This window comes from Phalacrocorax aristotelis, chromosome 7 (genome assembly GCF_949628215.1).
Source record: "Phalacrocorax aristotelis chromosome 7, bGulAri2.1, whole genome shotgun sequence".
NCBI lineage: Eukaryota > Metazoa > Chordata > Aves > Suliformes > Phalacrocoracidae > Phalacrocorax > Phalacrocorax aristotelis.
The window spans coordinates 51,834,255-51,856,089 of NC_134282.1; the positions used below are offsets into that span (position 1 = coordinate 51,834,255).

At 48.2% G+C, this 21,835-nt stretch overlaps 1 protein-coding gene across 1 annotated transcript in view; it reads right to left on the reverse strand.

The window, feature by feature from the left end:
* Nucleotides 1-7,962: 7,962 nt before the first annotated feature.
* The window catches only part of CHSY1 (chondroitin sulfate synthase 1), an 80,954-nt gene continuing 67,081 nt past the window's right edge, over nt 7,963-21,835 (reverse strand). Inside the window, exon 3 of the mRNA XM_075100693.1 lies at nt 7,963-10,586. Within this exon, the coding sequence (XP_074956794.1) occupies nt 8,994-10,586 (1,593 nt within the window). The 3' untranslated portion in view covers nt 7,963-8,993. The remainder of the gene's footprint in view (nt 10,587-21,835) is intronic.

Sequence of the window (21,835 nt, forward strand, 5' to 3'; positions counted from 1 at the left end):
CCACCGAAGTGTTCAAACCATGCCGCAACGGCCCACACCCGCCCCTGCCTGACAACCAGGTGGCTCTTTGTGCTTTTGAGGCTCAAAAATGCCATTTTTGGCTTCATTTTCCCAAGAGCTCTGTGACTCACATGCTTTTTTCCCTTTGTTACATTCAACGTGCAGGGGGAAAAAAAAAATCATTTAATATATTAGAGCAAAACCCACCTCTCATGCCCCAGTGAGAAGCATGGGGACAGGCGGGCAGGTATGCACGAGCTGGACGTGCCACCATCCCCGTGCCGCACCAGGGGCTCTTGGCTTCAGCGTAAGGAAACAATAAGGTGACCTTTTTTTTAAGGGATGTGGGGAAAGGGGCAACGCTGGCTGCTTTGTATTCTGCTATCGAAAGGACAGAGGAAATTAGTTTTCTTTAAGCAAACTTTAAAGGACAGGAACTATTATGGCTATTTCGGGCTGCCAGCCTGTCCTCGGCTTACCCCGGCCCTGTGGCAGTGGGATGGGGAGCGCCGTCGGGCTTCGGTGGCTGAACTGGCACCATGGCCCTGGCTTTGTTTTACCGTAGGCAGGAGAAGGCTGCTGCTCTGCCAGGGCAGGCAGCTACTCTTCATCACCGGTGCCTAACAAAATGACACCCTGGTCCCTCTCCCTCCCAGCCCAGCACTGGCACCCCCAGGAAGGTTCCTCCAAGCTTCGGGTCCTGCTGATTTCTCCTTCGTGCCAAGCTGTGACCCTCTTGCTCCTTCCCCGGCCAGCGCCGGCAGAGCCCCAGCGCGGAGCCAGCTCACAGGGTGCCACCGCCCCGGTGCCCCGGCAGCGCGCCACGGCCACGCGCCTCCCCTGCTCCTGCTCCCCGCGCAGAGCAGCTCCGCTAGCGGGTGCCTCTGGGGCCCACCCGTCCTTAGACACCGGCGGTGCCAGGGCCCGTGAACTGGGAGAGTCCTCCTCCGCCCTGCAAGTGCTTGGGGATGGATGGAGGCACAGGTGGAGGGATGGCGGCTTGGGGGGATGGAGGTGGCTTCGGTGGCACACAGACACAGGGGAGGGGCTGCCGCGTGCTCAGGGAGCTGGTGGGGTGGGCTCAGGACCTGGACCCCACCAGGGCTCTGCCCCCATCCACCACCTCTTCCCTGTGCGATCACACGGGTGCATCCCTCCAACTGCTGCGATTCGGCAGGGCGCGAGAGCACCCGTTGCTGGGCACTGCTGCCTTCATCAGGAGAGGCCTGGCTGCCCCCGTCTGCCTTGCCCTGTGCAGGGAGCGGGATGCCTCAGCACCCCGCGTACCGGCGGGAGCCACAGACTAACCCGTGCCACGCATTTGCCCCTTCCTTCTCCATTTTCCTTCTCAAAAATTCTAAAACGCAGTCCTATTGTGAGGATTAGACGAGAAGAACCAGCCCCAAAAATAACATCCCTTGGCCGCAGCAGCCTGGCCGTGCTCGGCAAAGGACAAGTGGCTCCCACCACGGCCGGGGGACACCCGGCACCGCCGCCGGTCCCGGCCAAACCTGCTGTCCCCAGCCCTCCCCGCGCGGCTGCAGGTCCCTGGTCACCCCAGGGCCCTACACCGGGACGTTATGGGGACGCGATGGCTGGAAGGGGGGGGTTAAGGCGGCCGCATCCCGCTCACTGTAAAAAATATTAGACGTCGGGGGCTCCTCTATACAATTCAGTCCTAGTGTGGTTTTTGGTTTTCCTCTTTTTTCGACAATAGGCTCTTTTACACAGCATGGCTGAGGAGGCATTTTGCTGCGTTAAAAAGCCCCCCTGCCAGCAGGCACCGTGGGGTCCGGCTCTGGGGCCGCAGCGCTGGGGCTGAGCCCCCACCCCACGCACCGGATGGGGGTCTCAACCCCACACACTGTTACCCCCCCAGGTCTGGTTATTGCACCGGCGGCATTTTGGGCTGGTTTCCATGCTATTAAACACTTCAGTGCGATCTTCCAGCCCTAACAGAGTGTCCTCTGGGGACTTGTTGGTCTGACCTCTGGAAAAGGGGGCTGCCCTTTGATTTTTCACCACGCTGACAGTCAAACCCTTATGGCTGAGGTGAGCAGGGCCCCATGCGAGACCAGGACTTTTAAAATTGTGCTGAATTTTTCCAAAAAAAAAACCCTTCCTGGTCTCCTTGTGCAAACACTGCCCAGCTCTGTTTCTACCTGGGTTCTGATGTTCCTGGGAGGAGGCAGCGGCCATCAGTCAGCGCCGCGCACACGCCACGGCCCGCAGGCGCGGTGGAAAACAATACCGGTGCGAAAATCAGCTCAGCTTTGCCCAAACACACCTGGAGATCAACTGAACTGAAGAGCAGAGAAATCCCCCAGGAGAGCTGTGGTGGGGAGCAGGGCCAGGCCCCAGCGATGCCCAAGCATCGCTGCTTCTCCCGCTGCCACGTCCAGGGGTAGCACATGGCGACCCTCCTGCCCCCCTCCCCCTGCCAAATAATCCCAAGGGGAAGGCTAACCCCAAAGTCCCGCTGCGCCAAGGGCAGGGGCAGCTCCAGCACAGGCTCCTGACATGGCTCAGAGCTGCTCAAGGAAAAAGCTATTAAAAATATTTAATTTTAAAATAAAAATAGCCTTCCCACCGAGGCGCACACTTCAAACCACTGTTTGCAATTGGACATCAATACATTTGCCGCGTGGGGCGGTGGCAGGAGACCCAGCGGGGAAGGAAGGGAGCCTTTCACTGCCCTGGAGCGCTCCCCTTTTCTTTAAAACTTTTTAATTTACAGGAAACTCTTCAGTGCTGCGGGAGGGATTTGGGGGGGCCCGGCATCACCCCCAGCTTTGGCTGCCTACCGCTTGCTGCCATCCGGAGGTGGGCACGGGGCAGGAGGGAGCCCTGGCAGCCACATCGAAAGCCGTTTGCTTTGGTGGGGTACGGTGGGACGCCGCTGCTGTGGAAGTCCCCTCACGAGGACTTTGCCGTCCCCACGGCGCGCTCCTGCAGCGGGGACCAAACCAAGCCATGGGTGAGCATCTCGCTTGGTGCCCCTCGGGGAAGCCCCAGTGCCGGGGCGGGGTGGTGGGGTTTTGGACATACTGGGGGTTTTTTGCAGCGTGGGGCTCTGAGGAGCAGTGTGGCGGGGAGGTGGGACCCCCAGGTTTGCAGAGACATCGCTGAGTGCAGGGGACTGGGCTGGGTTTGCTCCTGGGGAGGCTGCCCCGGGATGGGGATGGTGACGGGACCAGGGATACAGACGGGACTGGGGATGGGGATGAGGATGGGGATGGAGAGGAGGATGAGGATGGGCCCAGGGAAGGTGCTGGGGGCTGAGCTTGCCTGGGGCGGGTGCTCAGCACCAGGGGAATCACAGCAGAGCGAGTTTTGGCAGCTGGCAGCCGGCCAGTGCACGTACCTGCCCCGCGAAACTGCACGTCTGCAGCCAATTTGGGTTCCCCAGGGCCAAACGCTGCCTGCAGAGCCAACCCCAGCAAAGCAAACAGCTTTTATCTGCCCCATATCGCAGCACATTTGGTTTGGAAGTTTGTTTTATTGCAGAATTACTTTAAACTGCGCCCTTTGTATAAGCCCTCTTATCGACAAGTCAATAAAGCACAAAGGTGGCATTATTTTTGTCTTCCTTTTATAAGGAAACCAACAGCGAGAGGCGCAGCAGAACCTGGGCAAAGTCCTTCTGGCACCCCCAGTCGCCCGGTGGACACCCCCAGTTTCCAAGACACTTGAGCCCAGCACGCTGGAAATGTTGGAGCCAATTCAGGTCAATTAAAGTTGAGGTTTTTATTGAATTAAAGTGTGAAAGTAAATACGGCCAGCCCTGTATTTGGCCTGTTATTTTTTTGATGTTAATTCCATTTTTTTCACCCCGCTCATAAATGTGATTTAAAAGGTGGTAGAGATTCCTGGGCTGGAGGAGAGCGGGGAGATGGGTTTTGGAGCTTGGAAAGGACGCGGGCGGGTTTCTTGCACCTGGGAAAGCTTCGGCAGCGGTTTGGATGCGAGGCATAAAAGTGCTTCTGGCAGCAGCAGCCAGGTGAAATTCCATGAAAGACTCGGGGAAGGAAACCTCATGGGATGCGGCTGCGCTGCAGCCCAAACGTGCCCCGGCCGGGGCGCCTTGCGTGCCTCCAAGGCTGCCCAGGCCCCGCAGAGACGGCCTTTGAGCTCAAATCGGGTCCAAAAAGCCCTGAATTTGCTCCAGCCAGTGCAATAACTCACGCTGCCAGCGCGCCGCTCTGCAGAGGCTGCAGCCCTGCGTACAAAAGCTTTTGTTTAAACAGGTCCTGATGCGGGCAGTGTCCCACCAGCCCAGAAACCACCACGTCCCGGAGCGGAGCAGAGGAGGAACCTGGAGGGACCTGGAAGCATCTGCCCCTGGCAAAGCACTAACCCTCTCTCCATTTTTTAATGCCTCTGAAGGGTTTTTCTTGCCAAAAAAGCTCTCGAGTGAGGCTGGCTGTGCAAGCGGAGTATTTTTAGCAAGTATTCATGCAAAATGACTTAGGCTAATAATTTGCAATGTAAAGTTCGAGCTTCAGCAAAAACTCAGACTAAGCAGATTTAGGGTCAGCGGGACTTTCTTGCTGATTTTGCTGAATAGAACCGTCCAGGCAGGTCCAGGGAAGCTGGAGCTGGGCACTCATTTATTTTTCTTCAGGTCAATAAAACCCTATTGTGCCTGAAGGACCAAAACCTGAAATCCTTCCATGGGCTGTGACTCTGCAAAGTTACTAATAAATATTTAAGCTGTAGTCGCATCGAGCACGACGGCCACAGAAAATACAGCATGCGCTTTCCCCGTGCCCTTTTTGCCATCTTTGATCCTCGAGCAAAGAAATGAAGAGCAAAGAAATGAGCTGCTGGGAGGGAAGTGCTTTTAGAAAACAGAGCTAATAAATCCAGCTCCACCCTATTGCCTTTCCCTGATTTCACATGCAATTTAACGCCAGCGACTGATGAAAGCGGATGAACAAAGAGCCAGGCGCAGCCTCAAGACGCCCCAGCTCAAGGCTCGCAGTGAATTTTGGCCGTTCCCCCCCTCCACCCGACAGGACAAGCAGGCTCTCCTCGCCACCCCACAAACGCACCTCCCAGAAGGGAGGCCCGAGGCTGGCTTTAGGCTCTGCTGCACGCCCCCCCCCACCCCCCACAAAGTTCAGCTCAGCCCCTCCTGTTCACCAGCTCCGTCTTCTGCCGGCGACAGCCCCCCCACAGCTGAGCTGCTGCCGGAGGACAGCCCTGGGGACGGCCGCTGCCGGCGGAGCACGGCGGTGGGGGCAGCAGGCCCGACAAGCAACGCGGGGCCGGGGAGCGAGGGTACCTGAGCGGTGAAGATGGTGATGGGTCACCTGTGCTTCAGAGCATGGTCCCTCAGCGGTCGCTGGTGGGAGACGGCCGCTCCCGCAGCTCGGCGGACACACGGGGCCTCCGAAGCCCTCCAGAGCCACCAACTTGCCAAGCACGAGCCAACGGGCCAGGGCGAGCGGAGTCAATGTGGGCAAGAACCCCCCGTGTGACCCCGTCTCTCGCCGTGAGCCACGGGAAGATGGGAATGGCAAAGTGTTTCTGAGCTTTGACTCGCGAGTTCATCCTCCGCGCGGGTGTGCGGGACAGAGCTCGCACCCGTGGGTGTCCAGAAAAGGTGGAAGGGTTTAAACCCAAGCGCTGAAGGGCTGCAAAGCTCTGCTTGGGTGGAGTTTTATTGCAGTGAGCGACCAGCACGGCACCTGACACGGGTTACATACACTGGAAGAACAAGGGAAAGAAGTGTCTCACATTTTTAATTGTTTTAATGAAGAAGAGAAGCATCTCGACAACAAGCAAGCCTCATAAATGAGCCTCCGTCACCACGTTCTTCGACGTCAGGATGACACCACCTCATTTTCTCATACCTTGTTTTTCTTCACAGACCAAAGGCAAACCTTCCTGCGCTTTCCAACACCAGCTGGCTTCTCAGCATGAAGTAAACTTCTCTCTGAACCAAATAACCAGAGTAAACTGTGAACGAAATGTTCCAGCCCCAGAAGGGATTTTTGTCAGAGGCTGGGTTAGCACTTGCCAGCCGATGACTTCCACCTGGTCAAGCTCCTTAGAACTTGGGCACCAAAAGCCGCTTATTTTAATACAAAACGGAGTTTATAAGGTTAGACTTTTATCATAGACAGTTGTAATTTGAAATCTAACTTTAAAATGGATTGTTTTTAAGCTGCGAGTCCATAAAATACGTGGTCAGTTCAGATGTGGGGCCTCAAGAGCTGCCTGCAAGCTTGTTGTAAAACTCGTTTTTAATGCTGCTTGGACAGATTTGGTAACTGAATCAGGACTGCGGCAGCTGAGCAAAAAAAACCCAATACCAGGTGGGTGCTTTTCATTACACGGCTTTTTCCATTTACATGCATTCTGCTTTTACCGGCTGCTATGGGCTAAAAGAGTCCCACATAACCATAAATGCTAATAAACACACTGTAAGTACGGGGCTTCCCCCCCTCCCCCCCCAACTTTTGGTACAGGTTTTCAGGGTTCATATTCTTCAAGCTCTTTTCTGCAGCCACAAATACCAGTTGCTTTTTTTTTTCCCTTTCCCTGGTGTGAAGAAACACTTCTGTAATCCCTAAGATCCCTGCTTTGGGACTTAATTTTTACCTAAAAAAGCCTCATGCCAGTATTGAACAACCGATAAAGCTGGCAGAGCTATTAGAAGTAAGTGCTTGACACAATAGTTATTTTTTCTGTGTTTGACTATACAAAACATTACGAAATTATTCAGCCTTGTCATCGCAGGCATTTAAAATGTATAGTTATGGATGTTTTCAGACAGCAAAAGCACTTTTAATCTTTTCACGTGGAAAAAGGTCCAGCTGCCCCAGGGACCCGCACAGCTTGGCAGCAACGGGCGCGCGCACCAGTCTGATGAACGGATTTGTCTCCCCTTTCCCCAGAGCCGAGGTACGGGGCATTAAGTTTATTCCAGGCCAAAGCACAACACAGAGGTCGAAACCCTTTGTAAGAGGGAGATCCTTTTACCTGGACTTACTTCCCAGAACTGCTTTGCCTTTGCGGCCGAGCCTACGCTGTATGAAGAGATACGGACTGAGGCAGACGACATGAGGAGCTCCGATTGCAAATAAAAAATCTTTATTGCATCTTAGAAGCAAGTCTTAAAAAAAAAAAAAAAAAAAAAAAAGAAAAGATTTTCCATGCACTGAATCCATCCAAGTACCTACATCCTTGGGACTGTCACCAAAAAACGATGAACATTATAAGACATCGACTCTACACTAGTTGCAGCTCATATTCCATACACGTGTAAACAATGGTTATTTCTTCTACTGGAATAGCAATTACTCCATAAGATCCCTTCACACATGGCAACAACCTCAGCACTGGTTCTTCTCCATTCCTTCACTAGTCTCCACTTCCCAAAGAGTAGGCAAAGCGGAACTGAGAGCAATGAGACGAAATGGTGCTGGAGGATACAATAGAAAAATATATTGTTCGCTGGTTTCGTATTTTTTGTTTCTGCTGAGCAAGATATTTACAGGTAGGTAGGTCCCAACAGATCATCTGCTTCAGTGACAATGTCCGTTCACCGTCTGAGTCTCAGTGTAAAGGGCTCTCTTGCTGGCTTTAAGGCACTTTATTTTGAGTATTTTTCTCTTACCTTGCTAGGTGTTAATTCCTAGGGATCGCACTTTCCTTGTGTTCGGCCGCCTCATCCCCAGTTCCTCTTTGAATACCGAAAGAATTCCTACGCTCACTGAAGTAATTCCAAAAATGTTAAAGAAATTTGGGAAAAGAAGATCCATGGAAAAAAATATTTTAGAAAGTAATCTTTGGAGATCATTTACTGCAAGTATGATGTACACTACCTTATCAGTGAGAAGATGCAATACATTCCTAATATATATATATATATTTACACACACATATATATATATATAATATTAAAATGACTAACAGATATTCAAGGAAAGGTCAAGAACCTAAAACAATGGATATTAAATAAATTAACGGTCTATTAGATACAGAAAAAAAAAATCCCAAAACAAAACTAGTAATCAAATGTAATAATTGTTCCCATTAACATCACGTAACCGACGGAACAAAATCAATGCAATCAGGTGCAGTACACGCGGTATAGAAGATTTTTCAAAGTTCTCGTTAGGGATCTCTAATTGTTCGTTGCGTACTGTCGCTTTGCTGCAAGAGATTCGCGTTTCCCATCCTCTTCCCCTCCCTCATTACGCTTCGGCATTTCTTGATCGCATCGTCTCGGCTCTAGACAGGACAGCGGTTGAGGATAATACACAGAACCCACCACGGATTCTTAAAACATTACGTCCATATATGGACCAAATATAAAACCCGAAAAATTTCTACAAGGACTAAAGGGACAGCAGGTTGTGCTTACTTTCTTCCCTCCCTTGAAGTCGCCTGGCCATAATAGGTGGAAGTGTATTTTTAAACGGAAATAATCAGCCATCTGGAAAAAAACCCACCTCCTGCGATTAATACCCTTACCATCGCCACACCGATTTGTTTTGTTCTAACGCAATTTTAAAAATAATGGCTACCCTTAACAAAAGAAGCAAGATCTTTGCACGGTAGCAGTCACAACAAAACATTTAGATACACCGTTTTGTCGCTTGGCTTGCACGCTCGGGTCCCAATTTACAGAGTCCCAGCAACGAAGACGGCAACGGAAAAGGTAGGAAACAATCTTTTGTTCGTAAGGAAAATCTGCTTCAAGTCAGACTTCCGCTGATCGGTCAGGTAACTCTTAAACCATTATTTTTTGTTTGAAGGCAAATATTGATCACAGTTTTGTTCAAAACCAAAAACACGACAACAACAACAACAAAAAAACCAACGGCCTTGTTCTTCTCAAAACGAGCACTTTGTAGGAAAACAATGATGATTTCTAAAATATATCCTGTGTGGTCTTTTAAAAGTGAATTATCAAAAAACATTTTCCAAAAAATAAATTAGATAATTAAAAAAAAAGTCTTTTCCAGCATAGCTGGACATTAGGCTGTCCTCACTGAGCCATTAGTATTGCTGCTTTTCCCAAAATTTGGGTCATTTTTTTCAAACCATATTTCAGCCAGCTGTTGTGTGGACCCATAAGTTGAAGCTTTGGACCCCAAGCACATTTTATATTGTTTTGGATCAAGATTAGGGTCACAAAAAACAGGGTGATGCACATGGACTACTCCAATTTCTTGGCTTCGGAATGTTTTTAAGCCAGCTTGAATGACTTTGTTAAATAGGTCTACGTCTTCAAGGCCCCAACCTTGGATGGAGACATCAAAGCCACCTGCTCGAAGAAGATCACCTTTGTAAATGCAGGTAATACCAAAGCCATAGTTCCTCCAGAAACCTGTTTTCTGGGTGAAGGCAAAATGATTGTCACTAGGAACTTTTCCACTATAAACAATCTTTGGATCGTACTGGCTAAAAATGATGGGGAAGTATACTTGTTGACCCAGAACTGTATTGGCTCTACACCGCTGGAGGAATTCTGTGGTAAACACTAGGTCAACATCACAGAAGAAAAGTAAAGACTCGTTCTGGAACTGAGAAGATCCGACTTCCAGAGCCAGTGCCCTCGAGAACTCCCCCGACACCGGCAAAACCTGCATGTCAGCCTTGGGGTATTTGGAGCGGTAATCTCTCATCAGCTCGATCTGCTTCACTTTGTCAGGGTTGGAGTTGGAATTGAAAAGCAGGACTACCAGCTTGACGTTCTGATTTGGAATGAGGCACGTCTTTTCAAAATTCCCCATGAACCTTGCGAACATGTCAAAACGTCCGGAGAGAGGAATCAGAATGTTGATCTTCTTGTCTTTGAGTTCCTTCCTCTCTACTTTTGATCGGCTGAGCTGGAAGGGAACAAACATCTTCAGCGAGTTGGAGAGGAAAGACAGGGACCCAGAATCCTGGTTGATTTTGCTGGCCAGCTCTTTGGCGTCCATCTCTTCGTGCTCCATAAACTGGATCTTGCTGAACGTCTGCTGCAAGTACGCGTGCCTCCGGACGGGGACGGTCATCTTCTTCCCCTTATGCTTTTTGTAGAGAAGCAACAAGTCAAGAACATACTCTGCTCCGTACATCGGATTTACTCTGCGATAGCCATACTGTATTTCCTTGAAATCTATGATCCTCCCCCGGGTCTTAGCGTTGGCGTTGATCATTTCCATGACCTGCATAACAATGTCATCCAACGCTTCACGCTGAGAAGAGTCCATTCCTCTCCGCGGGGGCTGCCCGTCAGCACCCGAATACAAATACTTCCCTGTAAGGAACTCCCACTCCAAGATCTCTTCCCTGTGGCGGGGCTGGAATCGCATGAAGGAGGGTGGCATCCCCAGCTGCAGGTCGTCTTTGTGGATTTCTGTATTGCTGTATTTGCTCATCAGGACAATTTCCCGGTGCAGCTGCACAGTCCGGTGGCGCAGCTCTGCTATCTTGCGGCTCAACATGTAGCTGTGAAGTCTGTACTGGTACGGGGGGTTCTTGTTGGGGTGAAGCGTGATAGCTCTGTGTATTTTGCTGTTCCTCAGGTCTCGGATATAGCCTTTTTTGTTCTGCTCATAATTTTCATAAAACAGCTGCTGCATCTAGAAGAGAGAAAGGAGAAGTGAGCGTCTCGGCAGTGCTGTCCCTGTGGAAGTCAGCCTGCACGTCCCCCGCTGGGAGAAAACTCCTCCTTGCTCGCAGGGCCAGAAGGCTTTCTCAATAAGCTGTTCTTGGTTTTAGGCACAGGTTGTAGCAATACCAGCTGCTATTCAAGGAAATTAAGAGGATTATTCATTGTAAACTGGTAAAAGAAACATCTACCGTGGATTTGGGATTACTACAGCCTATTCTAGCGGTATCACCGTTGGCCAAAAACTGAGCAGTAAGTAGACTGTAAGCTCATTTCTTCACAACACAGCATCACCAAGAAAAAAAACCCACGAAGCGTTCACTACAAAACTCTTACTTTTCTTCTGCCTCCCATGGGCAATACTAATACTAATACTAATGCTAATAATAAAGGATGCCATATACATAGTAAGCAAATATGACAACACCTTTTCCGTTACACCCAAATGCTGTCCAGGCATTCAAAATCCAGTTTGCTGAATGTTTTAGTCAGGATGCTAAGTATGTTATCTCGAGCAGTGCAATGAAAAGCTACCGTTCCCCTGTCATTTTAAAATGTCAACAGAAAGTAAAATGCACCTGAGACTCCCAGCAGCAGTTCCAGAAGGCAGGTAATACAGGATGCCTATGTACACTAGAATAAAAGTGTTCTTAAAGTGGAAATTGCTATTTCAAAAGAAGAAGATAGCGGGGCAAGATTAGATTCAGAAGCCTTACGGAAAGCCACAACTTAAGAAAAGCAGGCAAACCAGCTTTACAGTTTTCAGTAGGTCAGGCAGCAGCTAATATAATGTAAGGTATGTGGAAACTGGGTTGGTAATGTGGAAAAATAAGCTGAACAGAAAACCCCAAGAGAAAAAAAAACCCCTCAAGGCCAAAGTTACATACCAGCCTAGACAACGGACATTTAGAAAGATCACGGGCTGGTTCTATGTCACAACACAGATGTCATCGACCCGCCAGAGGAGCTGACAGCTTCATTCGATACAGGATCTGCGGTACTGGCAGCAGAATTTGCTACAGGTAATACGGTCAATAAAGCACATGTTAAAAGGGCTATAAAGATTAGCAAAGAGCTAAAATCCAAAAGCCAAACAGAAGAGAGAATGACTCAAATATGAGGGCAATTAAAGGGAGCACTAAAAGGACAATCACAGGCACAGAAAGCCTCCCTTTAACGGACACAGTGCGAGTGATGCTTCTACCAGCTGTTCAGACCCAGCCGAAGTTCTGTTTTATTAGGCCTTCAGTTGCATTTTTCCCATTATTGTGGACAGACACTGAATCTACGGGATAAACTTGCACCTGGATTTAATCGCCGCTATCTTAACAAACCAGATGTGCGCACACCGAAACCTGAAATGCAGCTCATCGCTGTGCACAGCACAGGAGCAAGCTGAGTCTACTGGAAGCGTCTCCATGGATTCTAATCTGAACAAATGTAATTCATTTCAATGGAGGGAGGGAGGAATTTCAGCCGGCCTGAGAAAGAAAGGATGTTTTTTTCATGGGTCATCACCAATCCCCCACCCTTTCTCCTTTCCTGCTCCAGTTCACCTTCTTGCCTACTCTCCCCCAAGTGATTCCTGCTGCTTTCATGCTGTCTGCGAGCAATTCAGGCCAGAGGCTGCCTCTCATTAGACAGATCCCATACAGCAACGCAGCCAAAGCAGAACATATTGGCGATGGCCTCTTGGCAAGCCACGGACGAGCTGCCTGTCAAGATGTATATCCCTTCAGAAGTCACGCAAGATTTAAAAGAGTGCTACGGGCAGAGGTTAGCTGGTCTGATCCTCTGTTCAGCAGAGGGTTATCCAAATTGAACAAACCTCCTGCTTTCCCGAGAAGCATGTTTTTCCACTCACCCAAAGACTGTTCTTCATTTGTATCTTTATATTGTTTCCTCTACTTATAACACTTTATTTTTTGTCCACTTTGAACCTCACTGCTTCTGTTAAGGGCTCTAGGAGACCTCAAATCACACCCACTTATGGTCACTCCTGTAAGCACAATTTATGACAATGGAGAGCTCATGCAGCAAGAACAAGATGAGTCCAACACCGCAGGACCCACACGTGTATTTTTACTGACTCCACTGATCTATCCTCTCTAACACAACATATACATATATATATATATGTATATATATATATATATAAAAATATATAACTAGAAGTATGAAATGCATATGGCAATAGGCTGGAGATTTCACTGACATTTTAACTACAATACAACTACAGGCAGAGGCTTTCCCAAGAGTATTGTGACATTAGATAAAAATTCTTAAATCATGTCATTAGGCAACTACTATTTAAAGGAAAAATTGACAATAGGACTTAATTTCAAATCTTGTTTAGGATTTACAAGGAAATAAAATCAAGACCATGCAGCCTGAATGCATTTATTCCAAAACTGCCATCTAGGACATTCTGAATTAGCTACGAGAGGAAACCATGAGAAGCAGAAAGGCCTTTAGATTACACAACAAAGTTTTAATAGAATACCGATGGGTAGGAAAATGTTATGAAACTTCCCAATGGAACTAAAGATACGAACCCCTAGCAAACGGCCCTAAATAGAATTAACAAGCTTGTTGTAAAGCCTGGCTTGCCATGCAGGAGCAACCTCTTAGCCAGGATGGTTAACGTCTGAACTTTTTAATACTACTTCTTGCCTCTTCCACAAACTAGCTAACTTTGAAAACTGAACTGAAAATACAGCGTATCTCAGCAAGTCTTTACTGGTGCTTCAACACAAAGAAGTTTACAACTGACACATCTATTAACAGCCACCTCTCCAGCCAAAAAGGTGACGACTGTAACAAAGCCTGCGCTCCAGCCAACCCTGCAGTGCAGCTAATGAGAAGCACCACAGTAGCCAGGCTTTTATATAATCCTGTTTTTCAGAAGAATGCCTTGCAAGGCTGGCACGTTCATTGTTTTTCCTACAAAGTCTCCCCCCCTCCTACTCCAGCGTCCTGCTTGTCTCCTTATTTTGCAGGGACGTGCCAGCATCCCGCAGCCCCGATCCCCCACCTAGGAACCAAGGTACACCCCACACCGGTAGGAAACACACAGGAGGGTATCAGAAGGGGTTAATCAATTCAGAGAGTATAATGGCTTACAAACTATTTTTGCACGGTGACATGAAGTGCTGTAAATGAAGTCCAAGTGGCCAGCAGCCAACAGAGCAATTTAACCCTTCCTGGGCCAAGGCGCCTGCTGACACCAACCCAAGCATGCAGAGGCACTGCGATGCCCAAGGCTTTCCTTCACGACAAGGGGCCCCACGTGGATTGCGTTTTCTCAGCCACATTTACAAAACTTGAAAGAAATGAGAACTTCCCTCCATATGGTTTGACAGCTCCACCAACATTAATCCATTTAAACCATTACGGCAGCGCTAGTCTTCAGCGCTGGGTTTGATCACTAATAAGGGCAATGTCCGATTATCCCCCATCACTGCTAACATAGTTGCTACCTCATTTGGGTCCAAAACACTATGCTAAATATTACCTATTAGCACATGCGGGCTTTTGACTCCACACAATACTGGAAAGCCATAAGGAAGACAAAAAATCATAATTACCTCTTGTGTACATCATTAATCGAGATTGGTGGGTGGGAGAAGACAACAGAGAAATTCCTTTGTAATTTCTCCCTGTAATTTATTTGTTCCTCCCACATAGCAGCCATTAAACACAGACACAGGGAGCAACACAAGCACGTCTACCAGACATTACGTGCAAACTTCCCCATGCCTGTTACCAGATTCCTGCGAGCTGAACTCTTGCAAACTCTTCTTTTAGTGAAACAGGTTTCTCTATGATTCTTTTCAAAAAAAGAACCTTTCATGGATATTAACTTTGCAATAATTATATTCTAAGCATGCTTTATTCTAGTGCAGAGCACTGAGAGCATAGGGATACAAAGAAGAGCTACTCTTTATTGACCACTATTTACTCTAGACCTGTTGAAGCCTTAAAAACCCTAATGTTCCCCAAACCATTAGAGACTGAATGTTTAACCTGTGGTACAGCTGTTGTGGGCACTACTGGCTCGTGTCCAAAAGACCAACTGAAAGGAGAGAGTGTTATGTTCTTCATTTTAAATGAAGAAGTCTTTTGCAGGCCAAAAAAAAGTGTACTGGAGAAAATGGACTTTAAAAATAAGACCAGTTTATGCAGAAACTGGCCCGCAGCCACGGATTAGCCCCCGAGGGCTTTCTCTCACAGCTCCAGATTGTACTACCAGAGCCCAGAAAGCACAGCCCCACAAGTCTCATGAAAAGCAACCGTGGACAAGACATGTTGTATGGCAGGCTTCGAAAAAGCCCAAGATGTGCTTTAAACACAAAGCCAAACTAATTAAAAGCTCAAGAAACGGCTAATGTCACCTAGCGCATGAGCGCCTCATTTGGGAGGCGATGAGCACGCAGCTGGTGCAGAGCTGCTCACCTACGGGCGTGACGTGGGTGCCGGGACAGCCCTTACCCTGCCCCACAGCTCTGCTGCGCAGCCGTAGCGGTGCAAGGGGGCAGCTCCTGTTGGCTGGTTGAAGTAAAATGAAAGATGGTTTTGGGCCCACATCCCAAGTAATTGTATGAAATAATTGTAGCTGCACTAACACAGCTTTGCCACTTTGGAGTGATTAACCAAAACAGATTGCTAGCTTTCTGGTTTTTAAATCATCAATATAGCTAAATTCATGCAATATTTTGTGTATAGACCTCATGGAAAGGAGCAGCGGGTCTTTGTTCACTGCTGACTTGCCTGTGGTGGAGAGGGAGACCATAGTGGCCTCCCTGGACACAACTCTGTGTATTCAGGATTCTTATTAATGATGATCTTTCCGTTTTAAATCTTGATGCTTTATGTACAATCCCACAGCCAACCACTGACATGACTAAAGTCACTCCTGGGCAGACTTATTATGGTGGAGACAAACATGGGGAAGTGATGGATAAACACTCATTTCCAGCGAACTTGGCCACTCGCTCAGCCCTGTAACCTCTCCAGTTGCCACTACAGGAAAGGATGCAGGAAACGCCACTCGGCGCTGGGAGATAGGACTTCCCTCTCGGCTGACAAGTGAAGCCCTGAGCTCTGGAGCACGATTAAATAATGTGATCTCTCATACGAGTTACTTCTCACACGAATTTCATCATGGACAACTGGTTTGCATTTGATTTGTTTCATAAATTAAACAGGGGCAAGAAAATCAGCTGGACACCCCAAGCAGCGAGTACTCAAAATTTCCATAGCAGACTGCTAGGGAGGCCGAGGCAGACCCAGCTGTGATATACTGCGACCTCTGAGCGCAATTAACTCCAGGCGTGCTCTGAAGCAAGAGGTTTATTTTGTACAACACAATTGCCTCTTCTTATATGATACTAAGCAAGACAGCGCCTCTCTCACTCAAGAGCCTCACGATGCCTTCTGCACTGCTCTCCTCTCCAAAGTATTCGAGAAAGGAAGCCAAGCATGTAAGGCAAGTTTTAAGCACGGCAAACTCAAGGTCACTGAATTCCCAAGGAATCTAGGAGAGTTAGGAGAGGAATCTAGTGAATTAGGAGAGTTACTGCTGGAGTTCAATCTTTTGTTAACAACACCAAGTAGCTGTTTAATTAAACAACTGTCCTTCTCCCAATCCTTTCTTGTTAAAACAAGTAGAAGAGCTTAAAAATTACTTATTCATTTACAGTTTTTCAAACCAAGTAGCCTTTAAAGTATTCCCAGCTTGGCTGGGAAGGAAGGAAGGAAACCTGCAAAAATGAATGTCTTCAAAACTGGCATCAGGTACTTCACCTCTAACCTTGAGCTTGACGACCTTATTACCCAAAACCTACAGGTGGGAGCAATCCAGAGCACTTGGGAACTAACTGAGATCCTCCAGCTTTGAAGCAGAGAACTTCCCCCTGCCTGGCCCTGCGTTAAACTGAGCTTCACCCTCCTGGTCTAAATGAGGATACAGGATCCCGGTCTCCTCTTAGTCATGAAGCAAGGATTCCTTCCTCTGGTCTCCCCTATTTTGGATACGGGGGACAAGTTTAATCAGAGCTCCTGTGTAAAGAAAAGAAAGACTAATGCGATCACATAACACTCAAAAGAAGATAGTTGCTCATTTAGTGAAACATCCCTCCTCTTGGGTGCATCCGACCCACAAACTACGCAGGTGCCACCGTGCACTCCATAAAGCCTGGAACTGCTTCTCTAGAGACACAGATTTATGTTTTTAAAGCATAAACCAGCATATAACCTGCAAGTATTTTGTACCTTAGGAGTAACCAGATAAAGCAGAACGTGTCATTTTAGGATATTTAGATTTAACTGTGCAAACCTCAGGAGAGCTGGATGCAATTGCGGGCTCTGCTTCCAAAACGTTCTGATTTAACAGAAACAAAAACAAACAAAACACCACTAAATATTAACAAATGTTCTATCCTACGGCTATTAGAGAAGCAGAACATCATAGGTGCTAATGACTAATTATCATTGCTATTGCTTGAGAAAGTGTGCTCAAAATTTGTTCCTACCATAATTTCCAAATTACGAGCCGTGGTACAAACTGCTGTTCTGCACGTGGCTCTCCCTCACTCAAGTTAAGGCTTTGACCCACGGGGCAAATGATTCAGCTCTCCCTCTCCAGCAGAGAGGGACTGCCTCTGTCCCAGATCCAAACAAAACCAGGAACACAGCGACTCGCCACTGATTTGTTCATTTAATGGCCAGACTCAGGGATGATGCCAAATTACTTGCCCACCAAACATACTGAGTCTCGGGATGCCTTTTCCTCGTTGTCAGCTCCACATTTTCAGACTCTGCAGTACAGGCAGAGTACAAGAAAAAGTTGGTTTTCATTATGACTTTCAACAGGCCCATGAAAGAAAGAGCTGCAGCCTTGGAAGACTGTATCTGCTCTTTCCCATGCTAAGTGTTAATATTTCAGGGGAGCAGCACATGACCCCTGGAGAGTAGTTTCTTGGAGATGATGAGCAGAAAGCCTCTGACATCCCAGCAAATATTCTTTTGGATGCTGGAAACAGAGTTGGAGGGGTGCAGCCTCCTCTGAGCAGAGACTACAGAAGAGAAGCCCTCTTCTGGACTGCTCCATGATTTTCTACCATGTGTTTTTAAGAGGCAGTAATGTAATCATTTAGAAATACTTTTGTCCATGGAATTCAAAGATTCCTATTTGGGAGCTACTTTCCACATCCAGTGGTTTTGTAGGAGTTGCAAGCCATGATGGATGATGAGCCTTTTTGGTCCCAAAACACTTGGCAAGGCCACCACAGGCTGCTGCTTAGAGGGGGGTGGGGAAGAAACCCTCTGCTTGGAGAAACTTCAGCTGGAGCCTAGGCATCCACACATCATCTCAACATCAGTCCAACATCAGAAATAAAGCCAAAACCTCTCTGGCAGACTGGCTGGGGACAGAAGTAATTTTGTAGCACACACCAGACCAGGTCTGCAGCTCTTTGACAACACCAGATCCTGCAAGAACCCCGGGGGAAGGATCGGCTGCAGGATCCAGCCCCTTCAGCCTCGCTCACAATACCAGCACAGCTTCCTTTTGATGCAAGATGTTTCAGGAGCCCCCACCCCTGGGTAGGTACATGGTGCCCTACATGGAGACAATATCAGCGTAACAGGTCTAGGCTGAAGGACAGTACTGAAGCAGTCAAATCAGTGCAAAGCTCTAAATCTCTCTGAGCCTTCACAGGAGATTACTGTGAATTTAATTAGGCAAAGATTTGGCCTCACAATAGCTACCGCTGCAGTTCTTTTCTGGGTGTGAAAAGGTGCGGGTGTATTTTAAAAAATAGATTAATTTTTAAGACTATTGGCACATCCAGCTTTAAGCAGCACCGTTTTAGATGAGGAGGAACACAGCTCCCTTCTTTATGGCAGCAGGCCATGCTTGCTCTTTGTGATCCCTTGCGAAGACTTGTGGCCAGAATAGATCTTTTGGGAAGGGATGAGAGGGGAGCTGGAAACGCTGAATGAAATCGCCAAGACAAGGCCAACTGCTGAACTGCCTGTGTCAAAGCTGCCGCCCTTCGAACCTGCAGTGCCAGTAACAGCCTCAAAGTGCCAGTGCACCTTTCATAACTGCATTTAGAAATCCACCTACTTTACGCTTTCCTAACAACCGACGGTAAAAAAACTTTTACCAGCAGCATCGGTACTGGCTAATGCAAATGGACAGAAAACTGGGACTACATTAGATTTCTGATTTCTCTGCTAGCGAGCCCTCCTCCTGGCTGCCACAACAGCCGCTCTCATGGGTGCTGCTGTGTTATGCCTCTGCCAGGTGAGCAGCTGGCAAAAGGGACATTGTTCAGGACACACTCTTGAAACTTTAGCCCCTTCCAGATCAGTGATGACCTGGCTCTAGGAGGTGGCAGCTGCACAACACCTCACGCTGGTGGGGATGTCTGAAACACAGAGCAAGACAGCATTTAAATAAACGTTGAGAGTGGGGTCATTTCCATCCACTTGGCCTTGCTGGATCCACACGGCTCCACACGTCTCACCAGTGTCGCCTGGTTTGCAACAGCACAGAGGACACAATGACGGCTGAATCACTGTGGTAGTAACCAGATGCCACAGCCACCTCTCTCCTCCGGGCTTAGAGTTTAACGAGTGCTCCAACATGGTGCTCACTAACTGCTTTTTCCAGGGTGATGCTGAAGACACCCAGTACTTAAGGTGATACAACACCCACAGCCCTTTAGCAAAAAGGGCATGCAGCAACTCTGAGCTTGCAGGTGATGGGGAGCTCCACGGGGTTTCAGCTGACTTCTTTCAGATGAGAAGTCCCCCCATCTGACAGCCAGCCTTGTAGCAATTCAGCACAGTTTGAAGACCACTGGCCATCCCAAGCATCCCCGCTACCCCTCCAGCTCAGCAAGCTTAGGCAGAGCCGCTGTGGCTGAGCACAAGGCACCAGGGACTGCAACTAACTATGTATCAGCCCCCCAAAAGCAGAAAGCCTCCTAGCGAGGACCACGACCTCCCTCCGCTTGCCACAGCAAGGCTGCCTGCCTTTTTTGGCCACTGCTGAAGGCTGGCCTGCTCCGAACGGGAGAGGAGCCGGCAGCACGAGGCAGTGCTGGCTTTCCTGCTGGGGACCGGTGTCAGCAGGATGCCCCTCCAAGGCATCCAGCAATGAAGCGGGAACTCACTCCACGATCCTCTGGCTACTTCTCCTAAAATAAGTCAGATTTAAAAGAACAATCTCCTTTTATTTGTGTTGGTGGAAAAGAACAACAAGCTACGGAGGTCCTTACAACTCCCACAGAACCGGTGCCCAATACAGGCGTAACATTTGTGACACAGGCGGATGGTTTCACTGCTCCTTTCACCAGCCTGCAAGCTCAGAGCAGTTCTTCATCTTCAATCCCGTTTCTCAGCCAGGGCCACCATCTCTGAAGCTGGTTTGAAGACTGTCTACAAGGGCCTGGACTCAATCACCAGCTTGTTTCACACGGGGAGCAGCGCAGGATGACAGCTTCCAGGGTTCACTGAAGCTGCACAGCATTGTTCTGAAGTGTGCATTTTTAAACGCATGCACATTTTTTTTTTTTGCCAAAAGAATTGTTTAATAATTGCTCAGAGGAGGGGAGGGAAATAAGAGCCGCAAACCCTTGTTTTATGTGGAGAAGCCACATGTTTTAGTCAGCCCATGAGGATCCTACGGCTGAGCCCTGGCCCTGGGATAACGCAGCTTTAGAAGGCTGCGATGGTAAAGAGCATCGCGCGGTAACGCTGCTGCTGCAGACAGAATTTCCACAGTGAGATGCCATGATTGCGAAAGTGTTTTTCTTGCGCTCGTATCATTACCACGCAGGACTTAAAGCCGGCCCACTATTCTGTGCCGAGTTTAAAAGCAAAATCTGCCTTTATCTCATTGCTGGAAAACATGTATATCGTCCAGCATAGACGTGTCATTGCCGAAACCGTAAGATGACAAAGTACGTGCAATACACAGTAGTTTGGTGATAAAAGACAGAGCTCCTTGATCAACTGGGGGACCAGCAGAGGAAGTCTGCCCATTCAGAGGGCTGATGATGTGTCAAGAATTTGACTTTCATGCCCCGTATACCAAAGGCCCCATAAATTGTGCATTAATAGCTCTAGCTAAAAAGGTCACCTATTTTTATTACTTTCTTCGCTGAAGCACAGGGATAATATATTTAAAATAAGGCACGTTTTAGGAGAAAGTAGTGATTTACTAATGCAAACTGAAGCCTCATTTTGACAGCGCTCACGGGCTGGGTGCAGATTCAACACCCCAGAAAGAAGAGATAAGTGGTGAAAGAAGGGAAAAACACAGCTGCACGTGCACAGGCTTGGGACCAGCCCATTCCTCTGCAGTTTCATGTACGCTCTGAACTAGAAGAAAGGCAACATCTTTCTTCACAGCCACAGCTTTTATTGTCCTCCTGTCAGTGGAACAACTTTCTCATTATTAAAATGAGCTGTCAGGCACTCTGGCATTTCCCTCCTCGCAGTGTCCAAGTTAGCCCGTTCGTTCAAATATGGTTAAAAATTTCACATAGTGTTGCTGGCTAACTGTATATGGTCTGAGGTTTTCTGGAAGTTTGCTGTCTGGCACAGTTTGGAAAAGTAACAAGCAGTGTAACTCTGCAGCGCTCTGTAACCAAGTGCCTCTTGCATTACACACGGTCTGTCGAAGCAAGAGGCTCACTTCCGAGCGGGTGTGTTTAAGTTTCACTGGCGTACGCCATCCGTCACCTAGCTCTGACAAAAAGAATATTCTACTGCTGCTTTTGTAATGCCCTAAATTAAAGCTGGAGATGTAGATACCGATAAACCCAGTTTTGCTGAATGTAAATGCATTAGCCACCATTAGAAATCTAAAGGAAGAAAAGAAATTAAACACTGCCTTAAATATTCCCAAGCTTGGTGAAGGATATGCTATTCACACAACACTGAACTCCCTTCTGAGCAGTAGCCACGCACACATGAAGGCCTTTTTGGTCCCTTCCTAGGGTTCTCTTCGTTCCTCTGCTTCCGACCTGGAAGACCCCTTGCTCTGCCAGTTACAACCAAGCTGGGGCAGCTGCGGCTTTGGGAGAGCGGACTCGGCTCAAAACTTATGCCCATTACCTGGAGCCAACACTGCTCGGTCCCTCCATCCCTCCAGCAGCCTGCAAGTCCCCGCTTGCATCCAGCAAGCACGTTCTTTCTCTTCCC